This window comes from Prunus mume, linkage group LG5 (assembly GCF_029339155.1).
Source record: "Prunus mume cultivar Tortuosa linkage group LG5, ASM2933915v1, whole genome shotgun sequence".
NCBI classification, from domain to species: domain Eukaryota; kingdom Viridiplantae; phylum Streptophyta; class Magnoliopsida; order Rosales; family Rosaceae; genus Prunus; species Prunus mume.
This window is the reverse complement of record NC_142702.1, coordinates 20,650,873-20,672,673: the sequence shown is the minus strand read 5'-3', so window position 1 is coordinate 20,672,673 and position 21,801 is coordinate 20,650,873. Positions and strand designations below refer to the sequence as shown.

Below are 21,801 nucleotides of genomic sequence, written 5' to 3'. Positions count from 1 at the left end.
TTTTATGTCTCAAAATAATAGTTAAGTTAAAAAACCAAACGCTCTTAAAATTAAAAACAAAAACAAAAATAACAAAGAAAGTGCCCCATAGTATGTCCCACTGTTACAAGCCCATAGACAAAATTCAAGCTGCCTGTATTGGAGAAAAAAGAGAGCCAATTTGTTGTAGAAGCATATGACAAAATTCAACCTTGCTCAAACCTATATAGCTACAAATCTTTGTTCGTTCATATATGAATATATTCATTTTCTTTCACTTTTCATCTAACTGCACTCAAAAGAACTCTGAATATTTACAATAAGCAAGGAAAAGTTTCTGCAAAATTTGTTTCTATTTCTAGAAAAGAGTCCCAAAACAGAAGCAGAAAAAACTAAAAATGATGATATGAAGAACCCCTGCTCTCGACACTCTTTTCTTTCTTTTAAATGAAGTCCATCTTTTCGCCATCAACCACTTTGTATAGAACATCCACTATTATGCAAATAAGATAAGAATTGCATTCTCACTACTGAGTTCTGACTTTCTTAAACCTGTACATGAGGTATTCAATCGATTTTTGTAATCTGGTGCTATCTCTCTGTGCCACTTCCTGAGATGCCAGGTGTAAATTTTGAATCCCACGACCCAAACTGGCAATTGATGGAGCTGCAGGTAGAGATTCAGCAGCACATTCAATCCCATCTCCATATGCAACCAACCCGGCACAAGTTGCCATACTACACCCAAATGTAGCCCATGGTAGGACACCGATTTTCTGGAGCTGCCGTTTCCTCATTATTTGATAGAATGCAGTTCTCATGGCTGAAAAGCTAGTCTTCTCAGCAGCAGCTATAACACTATGGGCAGCTGCTCGGATCTTCTCAGCAGAAGCAGTTGCTTTCAATATAGATGTTGATTTTACTCCAGAACTCATAAAACCTGGAGCTACCAGTTTTGATGGGCCAAGGGTCTTACTAAGGGCAAGTCCCACTGTCTTATGGGTTTGGCTTAGAAAGAGTTTAAGTGAAGCAGGAACTTTGAGTGTCAAAACTTTCATAAAGGTTGAAGCAGGAACTTTGAGTGTCACAGCCTTAGAGAACGAAGAGGCTCCTAAAACTGCTGTTGCCCCTGCCCCTACTGCCACCAAAGGTTTATTAGTTATTAGCCGCTTCCTATCAGTATCGTTTGACATCTCCCCTTCGCCTTCACAATTAGTAACAAGCTGTCCGACCAAATCCTTGACCTCCAGAGGAATAGGGGTGTTCCAGTGTTTTCTAAGACCTGCCAAGCCACTAGCATCCACTACTGCCACTATAGTCTTGAACTTCTTAGTCTGGCTGCGAAGGGCCTGAACAAAGAGAGCATATGACTTGTCCTCAACTGGAAGCTCAGAAAAATCAATCTTATTTAAGTTCGGATTCCTTATTTTATTAATGGGAAGCCGACCAGCATTGTTCATAGAGATTCTTAGCCCCTCAACTGCAATCCGGAAGGCATAGACTTCAGATATAACTTTGGTATCTACAGCTTCACCTCTTTTCACATCATAAAACATCCTTTGTGCACAAGCTAGAGCCTTTCCCATTGATGGGATATCAGCAAAAATATTATGCAGATCCACAAGAAATGGATAAATTGATTGAGCAAATTGTGGGGCCTCATAACTGGATTGCAGCTGAATTTCTTTTGCCCCCACCTCAGAAACAGAAGTCGATGGACTTAGCCTTGATATTGATAAATCAATATGTGGAGATAATAACTTAACCATCTGTGAATGAACATCATTGGTTATGCAAAACCTCGACGGACTTACAGAAGCAACTGAACCAACTTTCTGTGGAACCAAACTACTAGCTAAACCTTGGAACTTGCTCACTGCTTCATGTTCACCTGAGGCATTCTCCCCACCAGAACATTTTACAAATGGCAATTCAAGCACCAAGAATGAAGACCCAACCTCCTGAGCCACTTTTTTGGCTACCAAAAAGTGTCCATGAAAACCAACCCCAAAGATCTCTTGTAAAACCAAGTTTCCTGCAATATCCTCATACTTCTCCTTATTAACCTTCTCCAGAAAACATCTTTTGAGAACTTTAAATGACGAAGTGGGAACTGAGTTGTCAAAACCATCTCTTAATACAGTCTCTTCAGATTGAATTTCAGTCACAGTTGAAAGACCCACCTGGGAAATAACAGCATCAGGTCTAACCTCCCTAATAAGACGATCAGCATCCAATGCTGACCCCTCTGATAAACTTTGAGCAGAAAGTATGTAAATTACAGACTGAGTTTCAGGCTCCCGAACGGCGTAAACAAACTGTTTCGTGTGTTCAGGTATTGGTAGTTTGCGTACTAATTCATTAGATACTTTCAGGTCATCGGATTTGAGTATCGAAAAGGGCCAAAGATTTTGAAGGTTCCAGACAAATGCAAGTGCCATTACAAGAGCATTAACGCCTTGATTGTAATCTTAAGAGTATGCAATCCTCGTAAATCAACCCAACTAAGTGATACTGTAATTCTTTTTTAGGCAAAACTAAGCAGAAAATCCTGAAACTCATAACCCAGATAGAAAACAACTCAAAGTTCTCAGTTTTAAACCTAATTTCCAATTGCCACCTATCTTTCTGAGCATCCCAAAAGATCATAGCCTGAAAACCAAATATACCCCTTGAATAATCATAGAACTCGACAGAATTCGATAGGACCCAGATGAGGGAATGACATTAGAGGCACATTTCAATACAATCAATAGAACCCCAAATAGGAAAATCGAAAATTATCTCAGCAATAACTAGAACCAGACCGTAAATTTCCAGAGAACGAAAGTTGATTTGTTCTCCTTAGGTACCTGATTAATGGGTTGATTTCTGTGTCCCCGGTTTGATAATCTTCCCTTCGGATATCAGAGTATCTGCAAGGCCGAGACTTTGAAGGTGAAGAAGGAAGTACCTGTACCTGAGCCAACTCGAGCAGGACCCAGATTCCAAAACCCAGAACCCAGTAAGCAAAAGTTTCCTAACTGACCCAGGAATCCGAAGCTATGAAAAGCTTGGTAATTTTCCTTATCTTATTGCTTTTTATTTCGTTTTAAATCACTCACGGCCCATAAAAATCAATTTTTCATAGCCCAAGAAGCTTTATGATATTTGGGCCGAAGAAGAAAGCCCAGTAAATATTATTTGGAAAACTGAAAAAATATAGTTAAGAAATTATTTTAATATTTTCTCTCTCTTGAACATCTGACTAGGTTTAGGGTTTTAGTCAATTTTCTCGGAAGATTTTGAAGAAGGAAAGTGAAAGCCAAAACCAGAGGGGTTCCCGGCAATTCAGAGCTGCGCGAGAAGAATGTCGAAAAAGAACGATCTTGCTCGTCGAAAAAGGCAGCACGAATTCGAACTCAAAAGTAAGCAAGCCTCTCTCTCTCTCTCTCTCTCTCTCTCTCTCTCTGGATACCTATATGTCATGTAGTTTACAAGTTTCAAATTTGTTTGGTAATTAATTAGGAGAGAAAGAAGAAAGAGAAAAGAAGGCACAGAAGCTTCAAGCAAAGAAGAGCAAGATGAAAGTAAGTTTTCCCTCTCTTTAGATGTAGCTTAGCTCAACTGAAGTGAAAAAGGTTGCCTACTGGCCTTAAGCTTGCATTTAATGTTTAAAATTTTAATTTTTTTTGGGCTTTCTTCCCATCTGTTGACTGTTGATTTTCATTATGTTATATTATTCAGTCATCTTAAGATTTATGTAGTTTTTTTATAAATAAAAAATAAAGGAAAGTTTGTTTTTTGACCAAATTATATGCTCCAGGTTGATGGCAGTGGCAAGAACAAGAAAGGTGGGTTTCAAGTTGGCAAGAGGAAATTGAAGACCAAACTGACAGCGACTGCAAAAGCTAAAGCTGCCCAAGCAATGGAGGTTGACAAATGAGGTTCAATTGCAATGCTTTTCTGTGTATGTTAAGAAGTATTCAAAGGAATGGTTTTGAATTTTCCTTTTAATGTGTAATTTAGGTTTCTCTAATGTTGCTGCTCTTTTGCTCCAATCAATTTGCTTACAAAGGTGATGTCTCATTTTAGTTGGAAACTTTGGGTTGTGAAGACAATACCAAAACATTATGCTTACCTGTGTCCTAATGCGTAGTGTGGCTTAGTAGTTAGAATGTGGAGGATGATCAAGAGCAAAGACAGATAATCATCTTGAAAATGCACTGTGTATTTGTCTTTAAAAAGTGAAGATTGTGATTTAATAGCCTGACTCTGATTAGAGATCAATTGGAACTGATGAACTTTTTGTTTTTTTTTAATGTTTTAGCCATCAACCAGACGACCTTCTCTCATCTGCTTGATAATTTAATCTTCTAGTGGAGTTTTTCTGTGTAACGTCTTTCGAGATGTGTAACCTTCATTTCTGGCTCCCTGAATTTAGGTGCTATGAAGTATGTAGTTGATGGAAATTTTCTGATAATTTAGGTTGATTCATCACAAGATTAATTATTTTTCCTATCAGGGACCAAAGAGTATCCTGTATTGTTTTTATTTCCGTTTTCTATAGGAGACCTGCCTTGGCAAAGATTGTATCCCTACATTCAAATTGCCTGCCGCCCTGTTGGGAAGATTGGCACGTCTTCCACTTTGGTATTGATTATGAAGGTTGTAGTGGAGAGCATGGATTTGGATAGGTCTGGGTGTTATGTTTAGGACACCAAGTACACCAAAACTAACTAACTATTCTCAGGATAGAACTTGAGTTGAGTTGAATTTGGCTTAAGAGGTGAGATTTGGTCTTGGTTGAACTTGATTTGCAAATGGCAACCCAGTAGCTTGATCTTGTATAGAAGTCTGGTGTCTCGGACCTTTGCTTGTAGGAGCAATTATAATTTTGTTGAGAATACTTGAAAGGCAGGAGATTCTCTTCGGCAGATTTGGAGCGAAGCACCACCATCTATGTTGAGCAATTACCAATTGAAGCTCGGCTATACTCTCCCTTTTGCCCTTTTCCTCTGAAATTTTCCCACTCGTTAAACATCTCTCTGTTTACTTTTCTTATACAAATTTGAATTAAGTTGCAGAAATTATGCCCCAGTGGTTTTGAAATCAACAAACAAAAACATTCTGCATTAAGAATTGCCAAATAATCTTTCGAGTTTGCACTTGCTAAACATAAAATGGAAAATGTTCTCGTACTTATTTCCAAGTATGCAGATCTTACGCTATTACACAACCGCTAGTGGCAAAAGCTTGTGTTGTCGTAGAATGAGCTAACAATGTATGTTGAACTTACATTTCCTAGAATGAGCTAACAATGTATGTTGAACTTACATTTCCTCACGTGTAAGTCATCTTCACAACATTTCCTAGAATGAGCTAACAATGTATGTTGAACTTACATTTCCTCACTTGTAAGTCATCTTCACATGGAGAGGTAGATCAATAGGAGGAGAGAGGCAAACATATAAATTTAGCCCTACTCTACACCTTGCAAACCAACAGAGTAGTGTGGAAACCTGAATCGAACTCATGACTACTTGCAAAAAAAGACTCTGTTGATGCCTAAATTTATTTTACCCACAAACAGACTCTAATACCATGATAGACAACCAATGTATAAAAAACTTAAACTATCAAAAAAATAGGCTACAAATGTATATAAAACTTACATATTCTCATGCAACAAAAACTGCCAGTAGTGGCATTTTGGTGAAAACATTGCATCTTTCATTGTGCACCGACGGACTAGCTGCTTTAGGTGACTTGTGTTGAGATATAATCATGACAGTCAGATTTCTTTTGAAATATGCTTTGATTTATTTGCTTTGTTGCCAATAAAAGATTTGGTAATGTCTGGTGTGCCCTCTTTCATTTGACCATTTCTCCATGGACAGTAACTCTTCTGCTGTCCAAAATGTAGAAACTAGCTAAAGAAAAAGACATGGTTACCAATAAATAGCAAGTACAACTTCCTAGTCAAACACAACATTATTGTAATTTCCCTTTTTTTTTTAATAATAATTATTTCACCCAAATACCTACAAGTTATTCTTCAACAACTATAGGTTGAGGGTAGCTCCACCAACCAACATACTCTCTGCTTTTTAACTCTAGGTCATTTTCCCTCTCAAATATTCCTTTCTCATTTGGGAGAGAATGGATGTTCAGGAAAGTGATTTGTTTCTTGTTTTTACATTTTTAAAAAAATGAACAATTGGATCATCATATTCATAAAATTGATTCCATATATTCTAAAGCAATGCTGCTTTAAAAATTTCTCTATCTCTTAGAAAAGATCATGAATTCGAGTCCTACCATCCGTGTAGTGCATGTAAATTTTGTATATTATCGCCCCTCTCAATATAAAATCTTATGAACCTTGCAACTTACTCTATTTTAAATGAGTTACGTACAATGTCAAATTCAAGTCTTTTATCTTGAAAACATTTCTTTGCTTCATGTATTTAGATGCTATTCAATTACTAAGGATTTTTTTTCCTAGTACAGTAGGAAAACCTACAAATTTGCAAGTACTAATCAACATAAAATGTTATCAGAAAAAAAAAATATCCAACATGGTGTGCTGACATTTTTATTATTATAGCAATTTCTGAAATTGATGATTGATGTCGAAAACGACACCTATCACACACTGGCCCACTAAAAGATCTTAATTGGGCAAGCACCAGAACAAAGAGGCCTCCCTATAAATATAAAATATTGGGAAATTTTCTGAAAACAGAGTTCAAGGTACTTCCACTTTTGGAGTTGATGATCCAATGCTGTACCAAACAAAGAGATCTCCATAAATCCATGTGCAAGTATCCAATCCAAATATCTAATATAAAATTTAGTCTCTCAATATATTTTATTGGATTGGATGCATGGAATGAAGCATCATCTGTTTTCCAACATGTTTTTATTTGTGACATTATTCTAATATGCAGATGGAAAAAGCAGCTCCTTGACTTTGAACTTGAAGTGCACTCCTCTAATTGAATTTAAGTTTGACTTTTTTTCACTCTATGATGCTCCACTTAGGTTTTCTAGCATGCAATTAGGGCTAGAAAGCCTTTTTATATATGTTAATTACTTGTTAATTCTTTAATTAATGTTTGATAGCTCAAAGAACATTTGGTTCACATTGACAGAGAGAGTTTTAAGTTCGATTTACGATTCATTTGACGTCTCTTAGATTGACCGTGTTAATCAATCGGGAATTAAAAAGTATACAAATGTTATACCAAATGTTGCATCTACAATAACTTGAGAAGCCTTAGGGTTGATTAACATACACTTGCATTTTGCTCAGACCCTGTATTCAACAGACAATATGAGACAAGTACTCATATAAGTTCTAAAGTTAGACTTTATAGCTACAGCTCCTACAGGCAGGTGAGAATATCAGTGCTCTTGTAATTGTAGATATTTTTCTAAAGTTTAATATGTAGGGCCTGGAAAGTGGTGGGGGGAGAGAGACAAGTCATACATACACTCGGATAGACTCACATGCATACCAAGTCACCCTCTTCCGAGGGGCCCAAACCCATTTTCAGTAGGGTCACCTTTGAATGACAACGGCTACTTGCTCCTTTGATGCCTCCCACGCTCTTCAGAGATGCGTAGCCTGTCATAATGGATAGTGGATAGAATATGTGTGTAGACATGTAAGTTTGACATGCATTGGTCCATTATTTAAGAGGGGAGGAGAGCCATCTCTAATCCCCCAATGTATACAACTATGTTATATTCCATTCACAACAGGGTTGTGTTGGGTGCTGTTCAATTTGGATTCTAGTTAAACTTAGCAATTGAATTTTCATCATCAGTGAATCATCTTTAAAGGTTGATGATGGATCATTCAAAACGTCAACTGACTGTAATCGATTTATTGAGAAATCAATTTAATTAGATTAATTTCGACGAGATGTGACAATGAGATCCAAATTAAGAGAGAAGAAACCATCATTTGCAAGTTATTAACAAACTTTATGAGTGTTAATTGTCGATATTCATTAAATAAATTTTATGAGTGTTTAACTTAAATATCAAATTATTTGTTATATTTTCATGTGTTAATAATATTTAAAAATGATCAAACTAAGGTGGAGTTAAGTTTGAACGGGAGTTTACCTAATTCCAATCTACCTACCCGTATTAAAAAGTCGGGTTGAACTCGGGCATATTTGGGTTGACCCGACTCGAGTCGCACACCTAATTAACGGGTGGTGTATAACTTCATATAGATATCTCCATAGGATACAATACAACATAGGCTAAGGCACATGTATTGCACGCCCTTATCTGCGCGTAGGATAGAGTTCCTTAACATACCCAACCTCGAAGGGTTATACATATCCAAAATTAATTTTAAAGAAAATCCTTATAAATATAATAAGAAAAAAGGAAAATCTATCAATGTAGGAAAAAAATAAATAAAATATTGGTATTATCCAAAGAAGAAGTGCTTTTTCTGTCAAGTTTTTGTTTGCTTCTCAAACTCTATCCCATGAATAGTCCAATAAGGGAAAGGAAAGCAAAGCAAAGCAAGGATCATCACCCACTTCCACTTCTGTCACAAACACGAGAGAGAGAAAGATAAGCAGCTTTTTCTCAGAGAGTAAACTTCATCCTAGAGAAATGCATTCAGATAAGGACTTGTGCTAAACCCAGTAGTAAATACCGCTCTCTTTCACACGCCAAATGACCTCCTCCTTTGTGCATTTCCCAAAAAACTGTTCGACCTTTAATGCCCTTTAAAAAATCTCTCTCTTTTCCTCTCTGTCTCTCTCTCCTACACATTCAAAGTTCCTTCCCTTTTCTTAGTCATAGACCTAGAGAAGCACAGAGAGAGTGCAAAACAGTCTGACCTTTAACCTGTTTGAAAAATGCCACTTTGACTGTGTCTTTTTTGCCTGTTTACTTCTTGGGTTATCTTTTGCTTCCTCACACTTTGTGGTGCTAAACAAGAACTGGGTTTGAGTTTGTTGTGGCATATATATTGGCATTGACTTAAATTTGTGGTCTTTTTTCTTTTACTGTAAGTTTTTGGAGAGGGGTGGTGTTGAAGGTTGAACTTGAAGAGTTGAGCTTTGTGTGTATATGGTTATGGGGTTGCCTTTGAAGATGCTTGGTGTCAAAGGCTTTATAATGGGTTGGTGACAGTGGACCTGTTTCAGTCTCTCTGTTCTTTGCCTTCGGCATGAAGCCTTTTTGTTGTTTCCCTTGGTTTGGTAAGCTGTAAAAGTAGCTTCCGTCTTTGTCTTTTCTCTAACTTATTAATATTATTAGCCTTTGAACTTTGAACTTCTTTTTCTCTTGCTTTCTTGGTTGCTAAAAGTTTTGCCTTTTGCTCTAATTCTGTTCCCTTTAGTATTTTGCATAATTTTGTTTTTGCTTTTGCTTTTCATAGTTCTTTCTTTAGCATCCGAAGGTCTACGAAGTTCCTTCTGTTTCTCTTAGTTTTTAATTTCATATATAGTTTTGAAAAGCTTCATCTGTGAACTTTGGTATCAAGATATGGATTTTGTTATGCTCCATTCTCGAACACATGTAAAATGTTGCAGTTCTTTAAACAATGTATTTGCCTAGAAGGAGAACTTTTCAATCTAAAAATGCTTATTACTATTTCATAAGACTTTTTTGTTGTAGATATTCGAGTTTAAAAGCAGAGTCTACATTCAATTTCCTGAAGGATTCTTGTCTAGTATTTGCAAATTGTGTCACATTCTTCTGAATTTTGTGCTTCTCTGTAGAGCTTGTCTTTGTACCGAGTAGTGAATGTTAGAGCAGGAGGAGACATTTTGCATTGGGTTGCAAGGTTGGGGTCAGAGTTTCTTTTGAAAGATAGCTGAATAAATGCATGGATCGGAGGGACCCTATGGCATTATCAGGGTCAGCCTCTTACTTTACATCAAGAGGACTAACACAGTCTGGTTTACATGGATCACAAGGCATTCATCCCTTATCTAATCCAAACACAGCATTTCAATCCAATCTTGGGGGCGGTAACATTGGTTCAACATTACCGATAGAGCCTTCTTCAGCTATTACACCTCATGGTGTCAATGTGGGTGCACCATCTATGCTGCCACCAGGTGAACCTGTGAAAAGGAAAAGAGGAAGACCTCGGAAATATGGACCTGATGGGACTGTTTCATTGGCATTGTCTCCTTCATCATCTGCTAATCCCGGGATGGTAACATCAACACCAAAGCGAGGTAGAGGGCGGCCACCAGGGTCTGGGAAGAAGCAGCAGTTAGCATCTCTTGGTAAGTTTCATTAGCAATTTCAGTTTCTGTATGGTGTTGACATTGACATTGATTAATGGGTGACTTGTAGTTGTTTGCTAATTCTGGTGATAGCTTGTTGAAGGAATTTTTAATTTTATGGTGTGGGTTTTGAGTTAAGAGAAACCTCAGAGACTTTTGTTAGAGTATAGTGCATCTGTTTACATTCTCATATGATCTGCTTTAGTTGTGCACTCTCTGGGATTAGTTGCTAGTTCAAATCTGCCTATAACTGGAATGCTCATTAGCAGAAGTAAATACACTGACATTCTGACTCGTTTGATGTACACTATCTCAACAAAATCGCAAAATATAGTAGACATGATACTCTAGGGCTGAAACAGAATTAAGGGTAAACTGTGAGGTGAATGGAACCCTGCAAGGGCACTAAAATGTGGAATTATGTAGTTGCTACATTTTCAATAAAAGGAATTTACAGGGTTGGACAGAAATTTTGAAATTTTTTGGATCATATACAGGTAGACACAGCAATGGTTAGAAACGCCATGAAATACAAATTTCTTAGCAATCCAGAGAGAAGTTGCAGCATTTGATGCTGCAAAAAAAATTGCGAATTTATGTCCTTGGTAGCTTAATCCTTACTGTGAACCCATCAAAGATGCTAAATAATAAGCAGGAAGCCAATGAATTAGTGGTTATCTAATTACATATTCAATATAACTTTGAACCATGCTTCCTACATTAGCACCTCTTTTTACAATGTTTTTATGCTTTTGATTTCAGCTTCACAAATTTCGATGTGGATTGTCTATACTAAACATAACAGCTACATTTTACTATTTAGTTGTCTGTAAGAGCAGCATTCTTCCATGTGGGGTAGATTGGTTATAAGGGCATTCATATGACATACGTAGTTTAAATATATGCTTCTTGCCCTGCATTGGCACCTGTTGGTATGGGAATGATGTTGCAAATGGTTGATTGTTTTGCTAGGTGAATTGCTGTCTGGTTCGGCTGGGATGGGTTTTACTCCTCATATTATCACCATTGCAATGGGAGAAGTACGTCATATTATCTCATCAATATATATTCCTATATGCAAGCACTTACAATTCTTTTGCCATGAATAGTTCTCTGTTGATAAACTAAGGTGGCCAAGATATGGTGTCATAGGGCAGGCAGCTGGATGCCATTTATATGCTAGTTTTTATTTATTTCTTTCACTTTGTGTTGTAACCTTTCATACGTGGAATAGATTCTGATTAGGTCTGCAATCGAATTGAGTAGCTCAGACACCTGAGCTTGATGAGGCCTGATTCATGAGTCATGTGCCGGCTCATTTGTTATATAGATGTCAATATATTTGTTTATGTTGACATAGTACTTTTTATATTATTATTTATATGTAATTATGTAGAGGTATAGATATTATACATAATAATTACATTAAAGAATACATTTTACCCAAATGAGCCAAGCTTTCGAGTCAGTTTGAGTTTGGTAGTTTTGAGGTGGCCATGATTTTGATGTGGGTTGGCTTGTATATAGTATAAGACAAGCAAAGTTTCGAAGGAGCACCACGAACTGCCAAAGTAATGATGATCATTACTTAAAATGAAATCAATGCAAAATCTGATGGGAAAAGGAATAAACATTGAGGTTCTTCATATTAACTGGTGTGATAATTTTTCTGTTATTACTGCTATATTGGCAATCAAATTTTTGCATTCAATCCTATCATTTTGTATACATATTTCTTTTTAAAGTTTGATTTTTTTTTTTATTACTAAAAACATTAGGTGGTACAGTATCTTTTTAAATAGTTGATGTATTTAAGCAGTTTCTTTTGTCTTGAATCTGCTTATCTTTTTTTGTAGGACATTGCAACAAAAATAATGTCGTTTTCACAGCAGGGGCCAAGAGCTCTGTGTATCTTGTCAGCCAATGGTGCTGTCTCTACCGTGACACTTCGTCAGCCCTCAACTTCTGGTGGTACAGTCACATATGAGGTGTGAACACTTTATCATATTCCACTTCTAGCTCAGTTATGGGCTGTGTGTAGTAGATGAGTAATAAATTTTTTAATCCCTTGTGAAGGTTCAAGAGTCATTATAGGCTAAATGTTCTTGTATATTGTAATGTTTATGGTTATGAGGTGATGCCGGGAAACTGGGCTCATCAACTCCAGAGCCTTGTCATGAAAGGTTGGTTGAAGCTTGTCTTATATGCAAGGCAAATATGAAAGGCATTCTCATTTTTGTTAGTCATCATAAATTTCTGCTAAAAAACTATATGTTGCTAGGAAAATAATTCAAAATTAGCATCTGTGTTATGTTTGTGGTAATTTTGTCCTGAAATCGTTCATGCACAAACATGTGTGTGCATGCATACACACACTGATACACTTTTATGTATGTTCCTTTTCATTTTTCCTTCTGTTTTCTTTCAGTTAAAAACTTTGACAGTTCAATTTTTTATATGTATTGTTCTAGTAATATCAATTCCTTTTATCTTCTTTGAATCTTATTTTTCTATTTTCTGATAATAAACAGTTTCTTGTCTTTTGGATTGTAACTTCTTTAGGGACGGTTTGAGATAATATGTCTGTCAGGCTCTTACTTGCTCACTGAAAGTGGTGGCTCCCGGAACCGAACTGGCGGTCTGAGTGTCTCCCTTGCTAGTCCTGATGGTCGTGTCATTGGTGGAGGCGTAGGGGGGATGCTTATTGCAGCAAGCCCTGTTCAGGTAATAACTTCTTCATTGCTTTGACCTTCAATCATTGTGTTCACTCAGTAAATTGTTTTCATTCCTATGAATTGCTAGTTGATCTTTTCAACATGGAAAGTTTTAAGGGACTGGTGCTGTTTTCTTTACAAATATTGTAACCGTTACCATAAATGGCACCATAGAGTAGCGAGGTGATGAGTTCAACAGAACAGAAACATGCCAGGATAATTTTTGGCTATTTAGTTGCGGTAAATTAAATTCAATCATCATTTCATTTCATTATGTCACAAATTGAACCAAAAGAGCACCATTGCAGTCATCTAAATGCTACAGTAGCTTAGCGAATGCCATAAAGGAGTTATCGTTGTTTTTCTTCCCCTCTCATTCTTTGTTAATTTTGAGGCTGAAACACACGATGGTTGATGCCAGGTGATAGTAGGTAGCTTCCTATGGGGTAGCTCAAAGACGAAGAGCAAGAAAAGGGAAGCTGTAGAAGGTGCCACAGACTTGGACCATCAGACAGTCGACAATTCAGTTGCGCTAAATAGCATTTCACCAGATCAAAGTCTTTCTCAAAGCGCTTCATTGGCGGCATGGCAGGCATCACGGCCGTTGGACATTCGTAACACTCATGTTGACATTGATTTAATGCGAGGGTGACTTGTTTTATTTACATGGGCGTTGTATGTACATTTCAGTTTCATTCATGGCTGGTCGAACCTATTCTTCATTGAAGCATCGATGATGGAAAACAGAAGCCAGCTGATTCTGGCCTTCGATAATTCTAACTTCATTTATCCATGGTAGACATTGGGGATGTACTCATATTTCTCTAGTTTATTCAAAATTTAGTTTGAAATTTAGCATTCTTGTACCATTCATGGTTTCAATTCACTTTCATCTTTAGATATTTTTGGTTTGAAAATTTCTCTTGTTGGACCATGTGACTTGTTATGTTATAGACTTCCTCTAGTTTCTTTTTCATTTCCCCAATTCACCTTCCGACCTTTTCATGTGTTTTCTACAATTTCGGCCACCGACAGAGGAAAGATCAAGCCACTTTTCCCGACACTTATCATGCTTTGTCGTTCTAGGAAAACAAAAAGAAACAGGGTTGAAAACAGAGGCATGCACACCATGCGTAGACAAAAAGTCCGTGTTACATTAACAGAAGATTCAATATAGCTAGAATACATTAAAGAACTGCTAAGAACACATTCCACCATAAAAAGACATCAAGCAACAGACACTAATGTAACTAAGCATCAGACCATGTGATATCTAAGCCACCCCATTGGTCTCGAGGCACACCCAATGCTTCCCAAACAGCCTTTGAGGCATCAACAATGTTGTTTGGACATGGAGGTTGATAATCATGATCCACATCACATCCCTCCATAGAGTCACACTCATCCACCACCATGGCCACCACACTGCGCCCGTTACCATTAATTCTGATGTGGTTATGGCACCTTCCTCCATTGTTGTACCATCCAGTGGACAAAGCCACAACTCGGTTGCTGTCATTGTGGTATTTGTTGTCACATTCCATGGACCGCCCCCATCTCCGCCTGCCTCAAAGCTGTTGAGAGTGAGGTAGGCCTTGGTATGCCGGGACAATGGGGGCGAGCATCAGTAGGTTGGGTACATTTTGCCTTCTACACAGCATTCAGAGTCGTTCTCCTGGTTGCACTGTCCAGGAGGAGGCTGCCTTCCTCTAATTCTGCCGCTTGGACGGCATTGCTGAGCTTCTGTGGCCAAGCAAATTGTTGAAAGGAGAATGACTAGTAGGACAGTGGAGCCTCTTGGAAAAATTGCTGAGCTCTTCATTTTCTGCGTGTTTCTCTCCATCTCTACTTGTGTTTCTCTCCAGCTCTTCATTTAAGGGCCATGGCCTAATGGCTTGATTAATTTTTAAAATGAATCCTCCCACCTAAACAAAGCTAAGGGTCAAAATCTTTGTTAGGTATATCATATACAGTGCAAGAATATCCATGTCTTGGTTGCTTTCCTTGCTTGGTTAATAATCTAATGCACGTAAGTGGGTTTTTTCTATATATATATTTGAAAGGTTTTTATAAAAATGATATTTGGGCTATAAATAATAAAAAGTCATAGGGAATGTGGCCAGTGCGTGGTTGGTTTTTGTGCACTTCCCTCTATAGTTGGCATAGTGGATGTGTGGTCACAAATCCTATAAATCTTGAATTAGTGGTCCATCTTATTGTGCACAACCTTTGCTTGTGTCAGTTGTTTTTAGATGACTCTCAAAACTAAATGCCCAACCATGAAAATTGGAGGGTTTTGGGCCTAATATATCATTATCCACCGTTAAGATTCATGGTTAAAATCGTTGATGGCAAACTTGAACTTGATCGTGTTTGCTCACTTTTGAGTTTTGAATTAATTGACTATTCTTTTTGCTTATTCAAAATGAGGCAACTTTTGCCTTATAGGGGAACGCATGGTTTCTTTTCTTGGTCAAATGGCATTGGCATCCTGTCAAATGACATTGGCATCCACATCAACGTTTCCAAAAAGGACCAGTTTCAAACTCACGATCACTTTTTAAGAAAGGTTCCGATACCATGTTAGACAATCACTAACCTTAAAAATTTAAGCTTTCAAAGAAAGAATCAACAATATATATAAAACTTAAACCATCTCTTGTAAAGAAAAAAAAAACACACCCATCTCTTCATCTTTATTTGTTTGTTTGTTTGTTTTTTATTTTTAAAAAAAAAAAAAAAAATTTTTTTTTTTTTTTTTTTTGTTACAAACTGGTGAAGCATTCAAGCCCTTGTACAACAAGCAATTTATATGAATACTAGTGTAATAGATTAAGCAAAATAGAGGTTTTGAAGGGTTGACCTCCATCTTATTGTCACATGTACTGCATTTCTAAGTTAGAAATCCAGATCGGGGAGACTAGTTTGGCAACAAAACTAAAACAGAAAGAAAGTCCATATTTAAACAAAATAATTTAAAACTAGGATGTTTTCATAGTGTACATAACATGTTATAGAACACAACATTCCACCGACATTGACAACAAAACGCAAATTAAACTATTAGAGATACGGTACTAAAATGCAACTAAGCATCGGACCATGTGATATCTAAGCCACCCCAGTTGTCCTCAGGCACACCCAAGGCTTTCCAGACAGCCTTTGAAGCATCAACAATGTTGTTAGGACAAGGAGGTTGGTAGTCATGGTCAGCATCACATCCCTCAGTAGAGTCACACTCATCCACCACCATGGCCACCACGCTGCGCCCATTAGCGCTAATTGTGATGTTGTTATGGCACCTTCCTCCATTGTTGTACCATCCAGTGGACAATGCCACAACTGGTGTGTTGTCATTGTGGTATTTGTTGTCACATTCTGATGGACCGCCGCCATCACCACCTGCCTCGAAACTGTTAAGAGTGAGGTAGGCTTTGGTGCTCCCAGACAATGGCGGTGAACAAGTGTAGGTTGGGTACATTTTGCCGGCGACACAGCAGTCAGAGTCATTCTCCTGGTTGCATTGTCCAGCAGGGGCCTTCCTTCCTCTAATTCTGCCACTTGGTCGGCATTGCTGAGCTTCAGTCACCAAGCAAATTGTTGCAAGGAGAATTACCAGTAAGCCAATGGAGCCTTTTGAGAAAATTGCTAAGCTCTTCATTTTCCCTCTGTTTCTCTCTGTCTCTACTTGTGTGCTCTTGTGTAGGATGTGTTTGATGAATGAAAGCATTTGAGGGTGGTATATATAGCAAGTCCCAGTGCCTAAAGAACAATCAAAATTCAACAAATCTTCTCCATCAACGTAACGGACATATCCTATTTGCCTGAATCAATTTAAAAATAAATCATCCTGAAATTATGCTAAGCGTCACAGGCTTAATTGATTAAAGATGATTTGGATTAAACTCCCCAATGGAACATACAGAAAGTGACAGTATGAATTCCCAAAAGACAAACACAAAGAGACTATTATATGTTCCATGTACAATGTCCATTTTTTCATAAATTATCTTTATAATAATCGATCTAACAGCACCAAATCAGACCGTGACAGTGACGCAGCGATGCCTGCCTTCATGACTGTTAATATGGTACCATTGTTTGAACACTGTAATGCAAGCTATCGTTGGCTCCAAGTACTTAAGCTTATATTGTTTCAGGAACCCTTCCCTATATAAATATCCCAATATTCCTCCTAATTGTGCATCAAAAATTGAAAGAGGATCAAGCTATTCAAGAAGAGAGCATGAAGAATACAATCTTATTAGTGTCTCTTACTATACTGTTTGTTCTTGCTTTAAATTGTTTAGAGGTTGAAGCTCAAGTTTGCAGGCCTAGTGGCAAAATCATAGGGAAGAAACCTCCTCATGGAAAATGCAACACGGAGGACGACTCCGATTGTTGCTTTAAAGGCAAGATCTACACAACTTACAAGTGCTCACCCCAAGTGTCTAGCCACACCAAGGCAGTTCTAACCCTCAACAGCTTTGAGAAGGGAGGGGATGGCGGCGGTCCATCTGAATGTGACAAGAAATATCACTCTGATGACAGACCAATTGTGGCACTATCAACCGGCTGGTTCAACAGAAAATCCAGGTGCCTCAACAACATTACTATAAGTGCTAATGGGAGGAGTGTGGTGGCAATGGTTGTCGATGAATGCGATTCGACGATGGGATGCGATGAAGTCCATGATTATCAGCCTCCATGTGCTGACAATATTGTTGATGCCTCAAGAGCAGTTTGGGAAGCACTGCGAGTTCCGAAAAATGACTGGGGATATATGGATATTACTTGGGCTGATGCTTAAAAATTATATATAATGTAAACAAGTAGTCTTTATTTGTATTACTCTTATGTTGATATCAAAAGGGGTGAATTTTAATACAATGAAAAATATATATAGTTCATACCCTCATTTTCAAATTTTCATTCACGAATGACTAACAAGCTACTTGAATTAATTAAAGGTAAAGAACACTGTCGATTCGCTAAAACACTATTAAAATCATAAACCATCCGTCATTTCCAATGTCTGAAAAATCGCTAGGCAATAGGCGGCGAGAGGCATGCCGGGGTCTAGCGCCCAGAGGAATAATCGTGGCCTAAACAACCTCCTAGCCCTTTTTTAAGGTTAATGACCTAAATAGTCCCCCAACTATCGCGAAATTATCATTTTGGTCCATCAACTAAAATTTTCAATTCAAACGTCCTTAAACTTTTTATAATGCACCAAAATCGTCTTCCGTCAAAGTCTGTGTATTATTCCGTTAAATATAGTCACCTAAAAATACGGTTTTGTCCTCGATTTAAAGGAATAATACATGACTTTGACGGAAGAACGATTTTGATACATTATAAAAAGTTTAAGGACGTTTGAATTGAAAATTTTAGTTGATGGACCAAAATGATAATCGCGCGATAGTTGGGGGACCATTTAGGTCATTAACCCCCTTTTTTAATATAATTATTTTGTATTACAATTCTTAAATTATAAATTTATGCCAAAATCATGCAAAATAAAAGGATATATAAAAGAAATCTTTAACATTTTAGAACCTTGATATTATCTGACTTTTACTTTTGTATTTTTCTGCAACCTTGATATAAAAAATTAAAAAAAGGTTTACTTTTTTCAATATAGGCCCATTTTGTTATGTTTAAAAGCGGGCCCATTTTAATACAATGTTTAAGTCCATTTTACAAAGCCTAACCCGTCAGTTAAGTGAAAAATTAGGTCTAATATTTTCTTCTTCCCAGCACCGCCTCAGGGCCTCTTACGCGGCGCTGCCTCCTACGCTCTTCAACCGCGCCAAGTCGGCCCCTCAACCGCAAAACGCCCGTCCAAGAGCAGCCTAACTCCCTGGCCCCACCCTTGATGATTAGGGTGAGATCGCGGTGGTGTCCTCCCCCCTAGCGCCTAGGCGGCCGCCTAGGCCCATTTTTCGAACAGTTTTCATCAGTGCTTCATTATATTCTGAAACCTTGCATATAAACAACTTCTGTAAACAGGGTGTTTAGTGAGACAATCTGTTATTAAAATGCACCCTTGTATAGGACAAGCTACTTGAATACTGGAAATGCCAAAAGAAAATGACAAGTTGTTTTCTGAAACCTTGTTGCTTTCTGTCTATGTATATGTCATGCATTTTCATTAGAAATCTAAAACATTTTATTAAACAAAATATGATTATACAAGGTCTATCTAGTATGTTCTATATAATAGAACGCATGACATATACATAAACAGAAAGCAACAAGCTAGCTAGACAGATCACACTAATATAACTAAGCGTCGGACCATGTGATATCTAAGCCACCCCAGTTGTCCTCAGGCACACCCAAGGCTTTCCAGACGGCCTTTGAAGCATCAACAATGTTGTTAGGACAAGGAGGTTGGTAGTCATGGTCTGCATCACATCCCTCAGTAGAGTCACACTCACCCACCACCATGGCCACCACGCTGCGCCAGTTAGCGCTAATTGTGATGTTGTTACGGCACCTTCCTCCATTGTTGTACCATCCAGTGGACAATGCCACAACTGGTGTGTTGTCATTGTGGTATTTGTTGTCACATTCTGATGGACCGCCGCCATCACCACCTGCCTCAAAAACTGTTAAGAGTGGGGTGAGGTAGGCCTTGGTGCTCCCGTACAATGGCGGTGAACATGTATAGGTTGGGTACATTTTGCAGGCGACACAGCAATCAGAGTCATTCTCCTGGTTGCATTGTCCAGCAGGGGCCTTCCTTCCTCTAATTCTGCCGCTTGGATGACATTGTTGAGCTCCAGTCACCAAACAAATTGTTGAAAGGAGAATGACTAGGAGGACAAAATTTATACATAAAACCTATAAAATGAAGGAAAAAAAAACTAGTTGTACTATATTTTATTTATTTATTTTGAATGATGTGTGAAATACCATTACTATCCTTGCAGTATAATTTTTAGGGAAAATAAAATTATGATGGCAGTATTGTAATTTTTAGGTTTTTTTTAAAATAAAGGCTTATATGGTATACTTGGTCCCTCCTTAGTTTGGAGAAAAAAAAAAGTGAAATAAGTTTTTTCCTAAGATTTGAGTATTGTAGATGTTTTTTTTATTAGTATTTATATTTAGGGCCCTGTTTATGGGCTTACTTACATATGAAAAGCCCTTGTTTTTATCTTTCAAGTCAATTGAATATTGATATAGTGTGATCCAAACTAATTGAGAATTCCAAAATTTATTCAATTACTTAAGTCAAGTCAATATCTAACCACTTAATTGCATTGTGAAAATTAGTGTCTAACTTAATTTGTAGCAGGGGCAGATGATTCGTGGTCTTTTTATTATCATGTCTTGTATAAATTATGGCTCTATTTTGGTTTCCTATCTGTCTGTGTGAATATCTCAAACACGTTACAAAGATGATGAATAAGCATTTGAAGGAAAGAATCACATCTCAAGTTGAAAGGATGTCTGTTCTAATATATATTATTGAAAGGATGTGCCAAAATTAATACATGCTCATTTTTTGCAATATCCCACACTCTTAGTCGTATTGTTCACTCAAAAAGATAATTCACTTTTGAAAAATTTGCTTTTGGTAAAAATTTGACAAAGCGCACATATGTATTGGCACATTAAAAGAAATCCGAATTATCAAAGATGTGCTTTTTGTGGAATTAAACAGTCCAAGCTTTCAAGGTCAAGCTAATACTTACCCTATTAGCTTGTGATTGAGAGGGTAGGCTACTTCATAGTTGAAGACCAAAACACCCATTGGGTGTAGAGACATCGCGCCTTTTGACTCAAAAAAAAATAATACTTACACTATTAAGAAATGTACAAGTCATCGCAGAAAGTTTGGTTAAGAAATATCAAAAGTTAAGGGGGTACTTTTCCTTCATTTCTTGTCCATGTCCCTCATCCAAACAGGCCCTAATGGAAATTTCAAGTACAAATCTTATGTCACAGTTCAAAAACAAAACTGCACAAAATGTAGTATTACGATAATTAATTGTATTGTTGATTTAAAAAAAGTGGTGGAAGCTATAAAGTTAGTTGGAGTCATAAAATAGTTTGGTGTATGTTGGAAGTCAAATCACCATCTCAAGTACAAGTCAATAGTTGTGTGGGAAGAAAAATAAGAAACACTGGGGCAAAATTCGAGTAGGTACTATCTAATAATTTGAAACTTATTCATCAAGAATTTTCTCCCATTAAAGCATCATTGAAAAAGTTGGGTCCAATTTAGCACACTCTCAAAACTTTTCTCCAATATAAGAATAGAAATTATCATAATACGGGTCTCGTCGAGTAATGTCCTTAGAAATTATTTTCATAAAATGTTTCTATGAAATGAAACCGAGAAAACGAATTAATTTCCTAATTCAATAAAGTTTCTGTGCAGGAACACACACAAAAATAAAAAATAAAAAATAGAAAATAAAAGTGCGATGTTCTTATATGAATTCCACAGCATTAATTTTACATTAACTTTGACATGTGATATTTTACTCCGCTTTTATGATTTTGTCTTGTATGATAGCATGTTGCTTTGTGTTAGCTTACACCGGGCTTCAACTAATTACATGCATACCATTCAAGCTCGTAAAGACTTTCTTTCTTTTACCATATATCAATAATTATACCCTAAACAATTGGATCTTGTTGATCTTGCACTTGAATCTATTAATATGCAGGGCCACGGAAGGTGCTTAAAACTCTTTCTTGCATTTGCTCTGCTTTTGCTACAGTACGCCCAAGGAGGAGAGGTGGACCACAGTCAGCATAGAGAGGGAAAGGCAAGCACTCCTTGCATTCAAACGTGGCCTGGTGGATGAGTCCGATCTCCTCTCTTCATGGGG

General features: G+C 37.3%; 6 protein-coding genes and 1 pseudogene across 7 annotated transcripts; 3 read left to right on the top strand and 4 right to left on the bottom strand.

Annotated features, from left to right (window-relative positions):
- Positions 1–159: 159 nt before the first annotated feature.
- LOC103343011 (uncharacterized) lies at positions 160–3,064 on the bottom strand. Its single transcript, XM_089052159.1, has one exon. It carries the CDS (start codon positions 2,418–2,420, stop codon positions 507–509), a length of 1,914 nt encoding a protein of 637 aa, XP_088908285.1. The 5' UTR covers positions 2,421–3,064; the 3' UTR covers positions 160–506.
- A 150-nt stretch (positions 3,065–3,214) lies between these two features.
- LOC103343012 (uncharacterized) lies at positions 3,215–4,493 on the top strand. 2 transcript variants are annotated; one of them, XM_089052164.1, is made up of 4 exons: positions 3,215–3,386; positions 3,487–3,548; positions 3,785–3,905; positions 4,289–4,493. In XM_089052164.1, the coding sequence occupies exons 1-3, from the start codon at positions 3,329–3,331 to the stop codon at positions 3,902–3,904; spliced, it is 240 nt and encodes a 79-aa protein (XP_088908290.1). In that variant the 5' UTR covers positions 3,215–3,328; the 3' UTR covers position 3,905; positions 4,289–4,493. The 2 variants fall into 2 exon arrangements, with proteins under 2 accessions (XP_088908290.1, XP_008244905.1); XM_008246683.2 differs by lacking the exon at positions 4,289–4,493 and adding an exon at positions 3,988–4,225.
- Positions 4,494–8,447: 3,954 nt separating this feature from the next.
- Positions 8,448–13,804, top strand: LOC103343016 (AT hook motif DNA-binding family protein). The gene is made up of 6 exons (XM_008246686.3): positions 8,448–9,197; positions 9,720–10,235; positions 11,208–11,275; positions 12,092–12,223; positions 12,798–12,959; positions 13,371–13,804. The coding sequence occupies exons 2-6, from the start codon at positions 9,827–9,829 to the stop codon at positions 13,599–13,601; spliced, it is 1,002 nt and encodes a 333-aa protein (XP_008244908.1). The 5' UTR covers positions 8,448–9,197; positions 9,720–9,826; the 3' UTR covers positions 13,602–13,804.
- Positions 13,805–14,044: 240 nt separating this feature from the next.
- On the bottom strand, positions 14,045–15,012 carry LOC103343014 (putative ripening-related protein 1; annotated as a pseudogene).
- A 769-nt stretch (positions 15,013–15,781) lies between these two features.
- Positions 15,782–16,847, bottom strand: LOC148917280 (putative ripening-related protein 1). The gene has a single exon (XM_089052162.1). It carries the CDS (start codon positions 16,677–16,679, stop codon positions 16,038–16,040), a length of 642 nt encoding a protein of 213 aa, XP_088908288.1. The 5' UTR covers positions 16,680–16,847; the 3' UTR covers positions 15,782–16,037.
- A 315-nt stretch (positions 16,848–17,162) lies between these two features.
- Positions 17,163–17,818, top strand: LOC103343013 (kiwellin-1-like). The gene has a single exon (XM_008246684.2). The coding sequence runs from the start codon at positions 17,196–17,198 to the stop codon at positions 17,757–17,759; it is 564 nt and encodes a 187-aa protein (XP_008244906.2). The 5' UTR covers positions 17,163–17,195; the 3' UTR covers positions 17,760–17,818.
- A 1,073-nt stretch (positions 17,819–18,891) lies between these two features.
- Positions 18,892–20,787, bottom strand: LOC148917279 (putative ripening-related protein 1). The gene is made up of 2 exons (XM_089052397.1): positions 20,764–20,787; positions 18,892–19,798 (listed from the first exon to the last, which is right to left on the bottom strand). Exons 1-2 carry the CDS (start codon positions 20,785–20,787, stop codon positions 19,238–19,240), a joined length of 585 nt encoding a protein of 194 aa, XP_088908523.1. The 3' UTR covers positions 18,892–19,237.
- Positions 20,788–21,801: the final 1,014 nt, after the last annotated feature.